General features: G+C 36.6%; 2 protein-coding genes across 5 annotated transcripts in view; both read left to right on the top strand.

Moving 5' to 3' along the window:
• sun1b (Sad1 and UNC84 domain containing 1b) overlaps positions 1–4,562 on the top strand; it is a 37,567-nt gene extending 33,005 nt beyond the window's left edge. For all 4 annotated transcript variants that reach the window (XM_081379730.1, XM_081379731.1, XM_081379729.1 and 1 more), the window contains 3 exons: positions 512–679; positions 824–916; positions 2,773–4,562. In XM_081379730.1, coding sequence (XP_081235856.1) covers positions 512–679; positions 824–916; positions 2,773–2,889 — 378 coding nt within the window. In that variant the 3' untranslated portion in view covers positions 2,890–4,562. The remainder of the gene's footprint in view (positions 1–511; positions 680–823; positions 917–2,772) is intronic.
• A 1,765-nt stretch (positions 4,563–6,327) lies between these two features.
• LOC308705430 (Na(+)/H(+) exchange regulatory cofactor NHE-RF2) overlaps positions 6,328–14,891 on the top strand; it is a 36,401-nt gene continuing 27,837 nt past the window's right edge. The window contains exons 1-3 of the mRNA XM_081390450.1: positions 6,328–6,418; positions 6,708–6,943; positions 8,361–8,603. Coding sequence (XP_081246576.1) covers positions 6,737–6,943; positions 8,361–8,603 — 450 coding nt within the window. The 5' untranslated portion in view covers positions 6,328–6,418; positions 6,708–6,736. The remainder of the gene's footprint in view (positions 6,419–6,707; positions 6,944–8,360; positions 8,604–14,891) is intronic.

Genomic DNA, 14,891 nt, shown 5'->3' with positions numbered 1-14,891 from the left:
TGTTTAATGGCATCTTTATACTAATTACAATTTCTGGGGGTGAAATAAGTAATTATAGCCATTCAACATTACAGTATAAATAAATGCCATAATTTTTTAATATTTAGGCTTTAGAAAATATAACAACATTTAATGTAAGTTAACTTAAAAAAATCTTTGCATAAACCCATTATAATAAATATTATATTTAGCTGTTCCTTTAGTATAGCAGGGCTCAACGATAAGGATTTTTACTGGCCCCGCCACTAAAAAAAGTGATTTTATTTTAATAAATAAGGTTATGACATACATACTAGTGAAATTTCACAATTCTCGATTTTATATCACAACAAAAACTGCTAGCCTAACTAATATAAAGTTCAAACATTTTTAACACAAGTAGTCAGTAGTAAAATAAGAGCAAATGACAAACAATAGAATAAAGAAACAAATGAAATAATCAGGTTATTTTTCAACTTACATGTACAACACAAAAAAAGATGAATGATGTGAATTTCTGTCTTCCTTGTAGCCGGACATGTACCCTGGAAACTGCTGGGCATTTAAAGGCTCCCAGGGTTATCTGGTGATCAGGCTGTCTTTAAGCGTGATCCCGACCTCCTTCTGCCTGGAGCATATTCCCAAAAGCCTCTCTCCCTCGGGAAACATCACCAGCGCACCTCGCCGATTCTCTGTCTATGTAAGAATGCGTGCTTATGTCTGGTTTATGAGCATGTACTCACACATATTTCTAGCTGGATGCTTAAACAAATGTGTTTTTGTGTTAAGAAGTGGTGTATAGTCACATGTGGCGTGCTGTAAGTCTTGCTGTCTGTATCTGCAGGGGTTGGATGATGAATACCAGGAAGAAGGGAAACTGCTGGGTGACTACACCTATCAAGAAGATGGAGAATCACTCCAGATCTTTCCAATTATGGTAAAATATACACATACAGAATTTGCAGTTGTATGATGTCCAGTGCTCCTCGATAGAGCTGGTACGTCCCGCCCCTTCCGCTAACCCCACTGGACCTCTAAGTTGAAAAATCGTCAATGCAAGTGAATGGGAGAAAATAATTATTTTCTGGTCCCGTTTGAATTGTGCCATGAATGTGAACATATGTTGTCTGTGAATTTTTTATATAACTTTTCGTGTAAAGAATGCTACAATTTAGAGGGTAGAAGTTTGATACGGTTAGACTTTGTGTGAGAGCACTTTGTGGACTACAACTCTTCGCTGCTTTCGACGCATTTGAAACGTCAACACCACTCGCACACGGACACTAGCTCACGGATCCCGCTAAACATGACATGTGTCCTTGGTGCACTTCACCGCCTTCTTTCAGGGAGAGGACAAAATCGTTGAGGTTGGCGAAAACCACGGGTAAGTCAACTTTATGGGGTGACGTCACATAGGCGACATGTAGTCTTTCTCGTTATGTCTTTTCCACAACTGCTAGACGAAGAATCATACCATATACTGTCAAACTCGTAACATGAAAAGTTATATAACAAATTCACAGACAACATATGTTCACATTCATGGCACAATTCAAACGGGACCAGAAAATAATTATTTTCTCACATTCACTTGCATTGACGATTTTTCAACCTAGAGGTCCAGGGGGATTAGCGGAAGGGGCGGGACTTACCAGCTCTATAGTGTCAGGGTTAGTGAAAAACTGGTGGAAAGGTGTGAATGGACCTCTTAAAAAGAGAGGGATTGGAATGAAATGAACTCATACTAGATAACTTAGATGTGCTCCCCATGCAGAGGTTAGAGTCCTGTGATTTCCACGATGCAGAAAATGTGGACAGATTCACGGAGTGACACGGAATGTTACGTAATTTGGTCAAATGTGGATCATTCAAAAGTAGGGCTAAACACTTAATCGAATCGGGATATAGACTAGTGTCTGTGAATACAGTATTAAACCACAAAAAGACTGCTATTGATATATGTGTCTCCTTGACCAGTATTTTATCATTTCATTTGATAAAACTTACATCAGATACACACCGAAACTCAAATGTCTTCACTACAACCCAAACAAAGTTTGTTTTAACTTGAGGAGATTATTAAATAAATGCTGTATATTACTATTGTACAGTAGAATTTGCTTCTCAAGGTAATAATAACAATAATAATAAAAGTTTATTAAAACATTTTCACAATTTTTCAACCATATTTAAAAGGCAAACCTCTACTGCGCAACACTTTTTTTGCCAAGAAATAAAATTATTTAGATACATTTTAAAAATTTCATTACATTATTAATGTTTTATATATTCATTTGATTACCGCTGTTTTTGGTAATAAATTTGTATGAAACAGAATCAAGAAAAATCTAAATAATACACATTTCAAGGGGTGTAATTATTGTTCAAATTTTAATCAAAAATTAGTTAAAATTATCAAGTTTAATGAATGTAATAATAGACATCCTTTTTGATTAATAAAATGTAATTAAACCATTAAAACTAAATCCAGAAAAAATAAAATGGAAAACACAGAATGTGTTTCCTAGTATTTTGTCGTTAGCTTAGCAACATGTACTTTTCTTTTTGGCCAAATTCAGCATTGCATGTCCCAGAATCCATGCGTTAATAAAAAATCAAGTGGTATTAGCTTAGCAACATGCTTGTGTCACACTCAATTGGAAAGAATAGTAAATTCTGTACCAGTCATGTATGTAGTTGTGTTTTAGTTAGTATGCTGCCTATGTAGACAGCAGAGCAGCTTACTAGGGTTTGAAATGCTGACTGTTTTATTCTGCCTTTTTTCTTTCCCAGGAGAAGAATGACAAGGCCTTTCAGATCATCGAGATGCGCGTGCTGTCGAACTGGGGTCATCCCGATTACACCTGCCTGTATCGCTTCAGAGTCCACGGCAAACCTCACACTCAGTAAAGCCCCACTGCACAGTACCATATCACCCTTTATGTACATATAGGAAACGCTTGGACTTTGCAGCTCGGGTGAAACTGGGCTCGCAAGCTACGTTTTTAAGACTTTTAATACGAATGATGGCCGAAACAGAGTTACAGGGAGCACAGCGGGAAAGAGCCATGCGTTTTAAGCTAAGGATTTCCACTTGTTTCCTTCCCACTTCCCTGTTCTTGCACTGATTCATGCCCTTTCGGCCGGGCCCCGTGTTACGCTCCTGCCCCGTAGAGGTATCTGTGCCTTCAGACAGAACACGCTTCTCTCATTTTACTTTTGTTTTCTCAATGTACAGAGGACTAATGTAAGTATCCGAGTATCCGACTTCAGCCTCGTCCACTGGACAATGCCGCTTTGACTAGTCTGCAAGGTCCCAGGAAGAGGGAAGTTATTGAAACCTTTACCACCACTTAACCTGATGAGAATATGTCTGGGTCATATTTCCCCCTTGAAAAGTTATTTTTACTAAATCAATCTTATATTAGTGCTAAGTTTTGTTGTCTTTTTGCATTGTGATATTATTTTTAAATTTAAGCAACAAAAAGAAAATCTTATTACTGTAATGCAAAAGTATATATTATTTAAAAAGTTTTTATTTTTTATATATTTATGATAGCCTTTGTTTTACTGCTTTTTCATTTGTCTTAAATTGTAATACAGCTTAAAATATTACAATTGAGTGTCATTTTTTAATATTATTATTGAGAATTTATTCTAATTCCATTTTTCTTTTGCATTATAATAATGTCATTTTGTAGGGAAATGTTCTTAATTTTCCAATAATGTGATGATGCAAAAAAACAAACAAACATAAAACAGTCCTTTTTTATTTGTATAATGCTGACTGAAGCTACCAATCACAGTTGTGTTATTTGCATGTGCCATTTAGGGCTGATATTATTTTTTGTGTGAAGTATGACCCAGACAGTATTTTATTTTTTGTACAAAAGAAGAAAAAAAAAAAACTCATAACAGCCATAACTTGTAAGAGACACTAGCTTGAGCTCAGATGGAAAATCTCCACAGACGGGAACGGATGTTTATGGATGAGCATGTGGACTAATATGTGTACATTTGAACAGAACTGGACATAAAACACTCACTCATTAACTGTTTGTTTCTCTCGTCAGTAGTAATATCACAGCGCAGTCATGATACTCCGCAGGAATGTAACTTATTGTAATTAGTCCTTTTTAATCGACTTATATCAGTGTTTATTTTACATCGTCTTCATCATCATCATCATCATTATTATTATTTTCCTTTTTATTGTGTTTTTGTCAAGCATTTGCGTTAAAGTTGACAGCGCACTGTTCTGTCTTTATAAAGGAAATGTAAGCTGCACACGTCCTATGTGATTCATTGGATATGTTTAAAAAGTCAGGGGTTCATTTACAGAACCGTGTGGGCAACACTATGTTGACCCATAAGAGTCCGTTTGTAAAATACTATTGATTTGTTCGTGACTATTTATTTTTCAGAATTTTAGCTGAGAAATAGGACTTTGTGCGGTGTGTTTTGTAAAATGCTTTTCAGTGCAAATTGGTCTGTTTATATTTAGTTTTATTAGTTTTTTTTGGTCGTTATAAATTGGCTACAGTACTATGAATTGTACCAGTAAAGAACTTTAATTTTGAGGATATCTGTATGTTTTTATTGGAGTGTGCTGAAGTGGTTAAAATAAGTTCACCTAAAAATCGAATTTGATTATATTTTTATAGTCGTACCTTTTGTTGTTGTTTTTTTATGTAAGAAAACGTCATACGAGTTTGGAACCACATGAGGAGGGTGAGTATTATGAATGATTCATTTTATTATTTGTACTGTAAAATGCTTTTTTGGCACATTGAAACACTGACCCCAGTGATATTGCAGTCTTTGGTTGAACTGGTCAAAATCTGCTGAAAAACATGTTTGAGTGTTGCCAATCTCAATGTGTAGCGAATGCTGGCCCTCAGTTTGCATTTTGCTCTTTTCTAAATTGTATTTCAATGCATCTCAATTGCTATGCTGACCTGCTATTTATAAGGCTAGGGAGGAAAATGAAACAATATCACAGAACATTACATGAACATTAACTGGGTAGGACTGTATAACAAAATGTTTTTGTACCCTTATTAAATAATGAATTGGGAGAACCTACAGACAAGTCAAGGATGGATACTTTTTATAGAGCTTCACTAAATTAGAGTTTCATAAATGTAGTGTTTTGCATTTTCAATCCACATTCAGACACGATGGACGGACGGACGGACGGACAGATGGATGGATAGATAGATGGATGGATGGATAGATAGATAGATAGATAGATGGATAGATATGGATGGATGGATGGACGAATGGATAGATAGACGAATGGATAGATAGATAGATAGATAGATAGATAGATAGATAGATAGATAGATAGATAGATAGATAGATAGATAGATAGATAGATAGATAGATAGATAGATAGATAGATAGATAGATAGATAGATAGATAGATAGTAGTTCCTTTTTTCTCCAGCAGAGTGCAGCACAACCAGGCTGCTATTCTCCTCAATGTGTGCGCGCTTGTCCTATATGTGGGTTGTGTGACCCGAAATGTTCTCAAATTCATATGATTTATTTATATTTTATGAGAAGTTGCACATGAGACGGTGTTATAAACAGCAATACTTTCTCTCTTCTGGTCATTCACCTCTCTCCTCCGTCCATGTGCTGGTGAGTCAGTGGGACTTGTGTTGGCAAGTGGTTTGGTGGGTGCGAATTATGGGGTTGTGACCCAATAATAAAGGCATTAAGCCCTCACCAAAAGAAGCGTGTGAGAGGTGTAGAAGACTTCCTCTTTTTTGGTGAAAGTGTGTGTATTCAAACATAATTTTCACCAACAAATAAACGATAACGAATTGAAATCGCGTTCGCTCATGAACAACCATAACAACGTTGACGTTCTTGCAATTGCTATATATCGATAAACCATGACTAAATGAAGTGTTAATTGTTTATCTATAACTTTATTTCGTTTATAAAAGAAAAACTTTCTTTTTATGTATATAAAACGTTTTTCTTTTCTAACGTAACGACTCTCGTTCCGCCGAGTAACAGTTTAAATCGTTGCGCAAGACAACAACAAATTCTCGACTTTTTTTCCTGTGCGTTGACTTATCAGAACTACAATTACCTTAAAATGCCCAAATTCCCTTTACAATCGATAATTTTATCATTCATAGCAGACCGCGTTTTGTTTAACTTGTAGGCTACCATGTGCAAAAAAACATATGTCCACTTTTATTGTTAAAGTGATTGTGTGACCTCTTCTTTGTGTAAGGACCCAAACGCACTGATGCAAAGGCTCTCTCTGCGCATTTCTGCTGTGTGTTTGAATGGGCGGTCTTATTCACTGCACACCACACACAGTTTCTCAGTGTTCAGCAGCACCAGACAGATGCGTTTCTCTGTCCGAGGGCACAATGTCTCACACAGGAGTTGTGCATCCGTCTAGGAACATCCACAGGTAGTTACAGTCGCCACTTTTGCATTCTCTTTGGGAAAGCATTTGATCGATTCGGACACTTTTTTTTTTTTTTTTTTTTTTTGCTTTTTGTCTATTATATTATTATTGTTTTGCAGTTGCATGCATATTATTGTACATACACTGCGAACTATGCACTACTTGACCATATAGAACCGACAACGATGCTTGCGTGTAAACATTTGCAGATGCTTTTGCCGTAAGTTTTCGTTTTGTTTTTGTTTTTTTTTTTGTTTTTTTGCGGAATATAACGCTTGGGTTTTATTACAAGTTTGGATGTGAAGACAAAAGCGGAATACAATGGCTAGTGATTTGAAGCCTCGGTTGTGTGTGATGAAGAAAGGAGAGAGCGGATACGGGTTTCATCTGCACGGAGAGAAAGGAAAAACCGGACAGTACATACGGAAAGTGGAGCGCGCGTCCCCGGCTGAGGCATCGGGACTGCGCGCGGGTGACCGTGTGGTGGAGGTGAACGGCGAGAACGTGGAGAGAGAGACACACCATCAGGTACATCACACACACACACACACACACACACACACACCTGTGCTGATCCTGCATATTCCGCCCTCATAACACTTCACATTACACTGGCCATGATGCTGCTTTGTGTGGTAATTAGGCTACGTGCTATATGTAGTTAATTAGTTTTACACAATAACGTTCAAAAGTTTAAGATAAGTTTTTTTTTATTCAGCATGGATGCATTCAATTGATCAAAAATGACAGTAAAGACGTATATAATGTTCGAAAAGATTTATATTTCAAATAAGCATTTTAGAATGATTTCTGAAGGATCACGTGACGCTGAAGACTGGAGTAATGATGCTGAAAAGTGAAAATACAATATAAAACAGTCATTTTAAATAGTGATGATATTTGAAACTATTAGTTTCACTCTATTGTTTATTTAAAAAAAAAACATAAATATTACTGACTCCAAACTTTTGAACGTTTTTGTATGTTTGTCATGATCTTAACTTTTTGATTTTATCATATGTAATGCTTGAAATGAGATTTGTATACAAATATAAATTGTATGAATGTCCTTATAAAACTAAAATTTTAAGTGGATATTAAAGGGAGGGAAAAAATGCTTCAATAAAATATCCTTATATAGTGTTTAAAAGCATCCTAAGATGAAGTTGGTTGATAAATATGCACAATGAGCAGAGCAAAGAGACTTAAAGACAGTCAAAGAGACTCAAATATAAGAGGGTTGGCCACAACATCATTCCCATTTGAGTTACGTCATAGTTCCAATGACTTTTACTGTTATTCTAAATGTACAAACAATCATGAGAATGTGTCAGTGTGTCCAAACCTTCGACTGGTATGTATATATAAACAGGACAGTATAAACGGCAGAGAGTGATATCCATTTATTTGAGCTAAATAGGTTTGGGCTTTGGAAACAACTTTGCATGGAAAATAAAGAGCCTTGCGTATCAGAAACATGTGGACTTGTGAATGCACAATGAAATTCCATGCATTTCTTGAGTTGCATTGACTCTAATGGTGTGTTGACTTTGACAGCAGCTGGAGGCTTTACAGCATTACTGCCCTAGACTATATGACTAGATATTTCTTTGTGTTTAGAGTCAGGCATGTACTACACGGTGCACATGTTAAAGTCTTGGAATTTTTAATATGTATTCAGTTCCAGTTTGACAGGAGGATCGGTTAACACCGTGTGAATGGTATAGTGGAAAGCACGTCTTCAAAAGTTTGGCCCCAGTACGATTTTTTTTTTTAAAGAAATTAATACTTTTATTCAGCAAGGATGCATTAAATTGATCAAAAGTGACAGTAAACACATTTTTAATGTTAATAAATGCTGTTCCTATTCATCAGAGAATCCTGATGCATCAAAAATAGCCGCACAAATGTGTTCATGAGCAGTTTTGCCGTCTCTTCCGCTCAGGTGGTGCAGCGCATCAAAGCCGTGGAACATGAGACCCGACTGCTGGTGGTTGACCGGGAGACCGACGAGTACTTCCGAAGCCTGCGTCTCACCTGCACCGAGGACATGGCCGTCCCAACCAGCCCTGCAGCCACGACCCCCTCACCCTCTCCGTCCACCAGTAAACAGGGCAATGGATCCGTGTCCAAACGAAGCGAGATCTCCAAACCCATCAGGAAACCTCCGTCACGAGCTCCTAAGAAGGTGTGTGGGTCCATTCACTATATCTGACTACGCTCTTTCAGTGAACCGTTCCTAAAAGAGCCACGTAAAGAACATTTTAATAATCTATGTCCACTATAAAGAACCTTTATCCAGTGGAAAGATTCCATGGATGTTTTTTTAAGGTTCTTCATGGAACCATTGATGCCAATAAAGAACCTTTATTTTTAAAGGCCAATTCACACTGCACCGACAAATGCAATAATAACACAAGCTGTTTTATTGACCTCTTTCCTCGGTTGAAACACTGATTAAGCGATTACATGAGACATGATTAATTTCGTAAGTTGTACTGTCTCTTTCAACATACCTTCTGATGTTAATGCATGTTTTTTCTTGCTATAACTTGTAATAAAGTGGAAGAAAAGACTTGAACCGAGGCACATTTAAGAGCGTCAAAACGGCATTTATTGTTTGAATTCCGTGATAAAATGGACATAATTTGAAAGCTGAGACTTTGCTTCTTAACAGAAGATACAAAGCACAACGTTTTTTTGCGATTGTTGGATGGCAGGCGCTACAAATAATGTTTGGTGTAGGGAAAACCGTGGACCTGGCAACCCTGACTTGAACATAGGGTCAAAAAGAGTCCGCTTTAACATCGCTATATTTTAACTGTTAACGTGTTATTGTTCGTTAACTTGCCCTAAATTCAACACAAGAGACATTTTCTTCACACACAGTAAACAGATTTACTGTGAACATGTTTTTCTGCTCCCTTTTGATTGACAGGATAAAATCGGCCCTGGTCATGGGCTGTTTTGAAACATTTGGCCAATACATCAGCGCATCTCTAGTTTTGTCAGATCAGTGTGTTAACCCTCGTCGGCATCTGTTGCCGTTGGTGGGTGCTTGTTTTTGCCGATTAAACACGTTGAATCTGTGTTTGTCAGGTCATGGCCTTAAGATTGTTCAACCTTTCGATTAATCCACAATGATATGTTGGCCGTTTTCCCTGGTCTAAAATGTAAACATTGCATCATAAAATAGGCTGAACATCTGGAACAGCTGAACTGAGTGACATCACCAGAGTTGGATCCAGTTTATTTAGAGCTTATCAGTTAGTTGTTCCTATTGTGTCAGAGAAAATGTGCTTGGCTATAATATATACTGCTATAATTATGGATTAATGGGTTAATTCATTGAGTTTAAATAATAATGAGTTCAGTGACTCTCAGATATTATCTTGTTGGCTCTGTCATGGTTGGTCGGTGTCCAAGATGTGACGCTGTAATAGTTTTGCAGTAAGTGTGCATGTGAGACAAGCTTCTCCAGGACATTGATCGTGTTTCCCCATGGCTTATATACTCAGGAAAATTGCTCTTGGATTTTGGCCTTTTAAAAGCATAAAAGATTCAGTGTGATTATTCCACTCATGCTTTCCAAGACTGTCTTATTCCTGATGCATCAACACCACATACTGTGTACAGTTACTCATTTTACTTGAAGCGAATCTCAGAGTCAAATATTTGTACCTATTGTATAGTTTTTCAGGCGGAAAAATTGCTCAGTTGGTTTTATCATATACAAGAAGTACTTGCACATCTCTCCTGCACACACCACATGATTTGATGTATCATTCATGTCCGTAGCACAAACATTGCTGGACAAGGTAATTGCTGAAGTGTAATGCTTGTTCAGGCATTAAGAGTCTGCTTATTGAACATGTGCACTTAACAAGAAAGACAAGCAAGTGTAGGTCATGTTTGAAGAGATCACATAGCAAAAATGACCATCATTATTCTGTTAATGCAATATTTGTGTAAGATCTCAAATATATTTGTCTTTTCCTCAGCCTGATGCACACATCCAACATCTGCTCTCACTTACAGCCCACTTTCCAAATGGGTTTACATAATCCAGTGCTGTTTCAATGCGATGTTGCCGAGTGGGAATGACAGAGCGTGTGAAAGGGTGGGTGTGTAACAGCCACGTGTGTGTGTGCGATAATACTGACTGTGACAGTACAATTGTTAACATCGGAGAAGCCAACTAGGTCCAAACAGAGAGACGTGTTGAAGCTGTTTCTGAAATCCATCAGTAGAGCTTGTCATCATAAGTCCTTCACACTTGATTTTACTCGCATATATACACTGCCCGGCCAAGTCGCTCTTTGGATTTAAATAGGCAAAGGCTTAAGTGTCTATGATTGGATCATTATTGAAAGTCTGGAGGAGACTTGACTCTTGCATTGACAAATACAATATCTTGACCAAACGTTGATGCGCCTCTTGATTTTGGGATGTTATTTCCATCAAGAGGTGCATCAATTTTTGGTCAAGATCTTGTATTGTCAATGCAAGAGTCCAGCACGTCCCTCCAGCACGTCCCAAAGACTTTCAGTGAATTTAAGGTCTGGACTCAGAGATGCCGATTCATGTGTGAAAATGATTCTTCATGTTCCCTCACCACCATTATTACACAATTTGATCCTGATGAATCATTGTCATCCTGGAATATGGCCATGATGTGTCTTCCTACATGAGGGAAGGGAAGGATTAGAAGAACTGATGCCAAACATATAACATGCCAGAAACATAATAATCACTGCAATAATGATTTTTTTTTCAATCCGAGCCAATGAAGATGAATAAAATATGAAGAGAAACCTTGGAAAATGAAGGTAGAACATAGTAAAAATGCCTCATTTCTTGTACCATAAAGCACTCAAGAACCACAAGTAATTCAAACACATTTCAGTCATAATTCTCCCCAAAATCAAAAGAAAAAAGGTGTGAGTTTGTGACATGGAGATGTTCTTGATGGTGTTTGAATTACTCACGTGGTTACGTGCTTTGTTATTTTGTAGATTAAAAAATGCTCCATTTGTTCTTTAGATCAATGTTTTGGATTCTATGTTCTTTAAAGTACAGAACTAGAGAATAAAGAGTTCTTTTTGGAACTTTATCACGTTCTAATTAAGCTATAAAACCTGTTTTGGTTCTTATTCCAAGATTAGTTTGCAGCATAAACATTCGGATAAACAATAGAGTGGATATTGCCCAGTTCTTTGAAGGCCATGGAAATGTTCTGCTCCAAAATGTCCAGTTTGGGGATTTGGTGATTGGAAAAGCCATATCCTGTTGTTAAAAAACCACTCTAGACTGTGTTTAGCTATGTATATGTGGGATAGTGTTCCTGTCTAGTGGCCTCATATTGGCTGATATTGTTGCCCATTCAGACCCATCATTGGACTCGATGGTTCCTCTCGATGTTTAACAGTTGTTCCAACCATCCATTGACTTTCTCCAGACGTCGGTAGATTGTAGGAAAGTGATGACTCATGAAACCAAACTCCCATCAGACCGTTGCTCAGGGTTCCAGCCAGGTTTAGTGCCTCTAACGTAAATTATCCGTCTTTGTGTGTTGCTCTTGGATACAAGAGGTTTTTGAATTGTCGCCCTGCCATCATTTTTGTCTTCTGAAACTCACTTTACAGCACTGAGTCATTCGTGATTTGGATCTGCATGGGGTCATGTTTGCGATCTGCTCTTTTGTGATATTTTGTAACTCTCATCTTTTATCATTTATCACTGTTGGTTAGCCACTTTTTATTTTTGAGATATTTATATTCAAAATAATTGTACCAGTTTTGTGCATCACCTACACTACAGTTCAGTTTGGGGTTGGTAAGGTTTTTTAATGTTTTTGAAAGAAGTCTAAATATTATTACAATTTAAAAGAACATTTTTCTATGTGAATATATAGTAAACTGTAATATATTCCTGTGATCAAAGCTGTGTTTTCAGCATCATTACTCCAGTCTTCAGTGTCACATGATCCTTCAAAAATCATTCTGATATGATGATTTGATGATCAAGAAACGTTTATTATTAAACAGTATTGTGGAAATGATACATTATTTTAGGAATTTGATGAATAGAAAGTTCATTTATTTCAAATTGAAATATTTTGTAAACTTATGAGTCACTTTTGATCAATGCATTAAATGCATTAATGCATCCTTGCTGAATAAAATGATCAATTGCTCTAAATAAAATAAAAAAACAGTGATTTTGGATTTAATTGGCATGTTTTCAGTCTATGATGATAAATTGTATAAAATGACAACATATCAAATTTGTGACATCTTACCCCAACATAAATGTGATCACCAACAATTTATGAAAAGTATGTTATTGCCTTAAAAACAAGTTCCATGTTTCTGATTTCCACTTTTCCGTGTGACAACTAGCCCCGGGGTCACATGACCTAACGCAGCATCTTAGTTATCATCACTGGCGTCAGAAATTAGCGTGTTCAGAAGTGTAAAGACTTTATAAAACTCCTCAGGCAGGAAACTGAGTCTGTCTTTGGAAGCAGAGGAGTCGTGTGTGTGTGTGTGTGTGTGTGTGTGTGTGTTTGAGCTGATATGGGAGTCCTGAGCCATAAAGGAAGGGGTTCTAGAAAGGGGTAGAAACCTTAAACTCGCAGCGTTTGAAGAGGGTTTGTGTGAATCACACTGACTGCTGGTCCACACAGAGCGAAATATAGACTTTGTAATCAGAATCTGTGTCTGTCCAAAAATAACAAGTACTATTTGTAATATTCACAGATGTCATTCACAAAATAGCATAATATAAGTTCGGCATGAAGATCATGCTAAGCACCGCATACAAAACTCTGGGTATATCAAAGTTTTCATCTGGAAACTTTATTGTTACTGTTTTCATTATTTATTTGTTTTTTTGTTTTTATTTAGTGTTTAATTTAGTGTTTTACTGTTTATTCTCATTTATTTATTGTTTGTTTATTTATTGTTTTAGTTTTTACCGTTTATTATTTGTTTGTTTTATTTATTGTTTTAATGTTTTATTTAGTGTTTTAATGTTAATGCTTTTGTTTGTATATTATTTGTTTCTTTTATTTAGTTTTTTTGTTTACAGTTTTGTTTTTATTGTTTTAGTGATATATGTTTATTCTTTTGTTTGTTTATTATTTTATTCATTTATTTATTGCTCACCGTTTGTTTGTTATATATTTTTTTGTTTATTTAGTGTTTTACTGTTCATTCTTTTGTTTGTTTATGATTTGTTTTTATTTGCTGTATTATTTAGTTGTACTGTTTATTATTTTATTCATTATTTGTTTGTTTTATTTAGTTTTAGTGTTTACTGTTAGTTTTGTTAATTTATTATTTGTTTGCTTTATTTGTTGTTTGAGATAAACATTGCGAAGTTAGTTAAGAATGCTGTTCTGAAATATATATTTAAATCCTCACCAGAGTGTGCCTGCTTATTTTTATTGGCCATGATTTATTTATTTATTTAATTTTTTTGTCATACTCAGCAAATTGTCAGATTCAGCAACCCGAGAAGGATGTTTGGACTCTTTACATCTTTCCTGTTCACTTTAATTTTTTCCTTCAAGGCGCTGTCGGAAAAGTTACATGGAAAGGAGAGATTTGTTAATACTGATCCAGCAGCTCCATTGTACAGATCTTCCATAGCGCTTTATAAATATTTGAAAATTTTAGCTTGGTTATTTCTCCCTGTTTTTCCAGGGTAGCTCTTTCTCCAGCTGTTACTATTATGGAGGAATTACATGATCATCTGAAGCTGTTCTCAAGATGTCCAGGGATTTCACAATCTACTAATGTTCATGAAACAGCAAACTGAACAAGCAATCAGAGAGTTAGAAACAAACCCCTACCCATCCTTAGCTGATTGATGCTGGCTTTGATTTGTGACCCTTAAACTCTGTTCAAATGGTAAATGGACTGCATTTATATAGCGCTTTCACAGACCTATGGCCACCAAAGCGCTTTACATAGCCTCACATTCACCCATTCACACACCGACGGCGGTGTCAGCCATGCAAGGCGCCATCCAGCTCGTCGGGAGCAGCTGGGGTTAGGTGTCTTGCTCATGGACACCTCGAAACTTGGTCAGGTGGAACCGGGGATTGAACCACCAACCTCTCTGTTTGTAGACAATCTACATGAACCACTGAGCCACTGCCGCCCCTGTTCAAGTGTTTAAATCACAGTCGCATGCAAGACAACAGCCTGAGCCTGTTGCACAACACTTCAGCTCAATGACTATATTTTCATTTTTCTGAAGAAAATGTCTTAACTCACCACCACAATGATAGTGTTCCTAGTGCATTCCATGGAATTTGACTGATTAGGTGAGTCTTAAAAAGACAGTACACCAATAAATGAAAAATTCTGTCATCATTTACTTACATTTTTTTACAAAAAAAAAGGTGTTTTAAAAAATGCCCATACAATTAAAGTCAGTGGGGTGCAGTTCTTTGTTTTGGACCCCA

Source organism: Scardinius erythrophthalmus, assembly GCF_964197995.2.
Source record: "Scardinius erythrophthalmus genome assembly, chromosome: 1".
In the NCBI taxonomy this organism is placed as follows: domain Eukaryota; kingdom Metazoa; phylum Chordata; class Actinopteri; order Cypriniformes; family Leuciscidae; genus Scardinius; species Scardinius erythrophthalmus.
The sequence above is the reverse complement of the archived record's forward strand: the minus strand, read 5'-3'. Positions and strand labels throughout refer to the sequence as shown.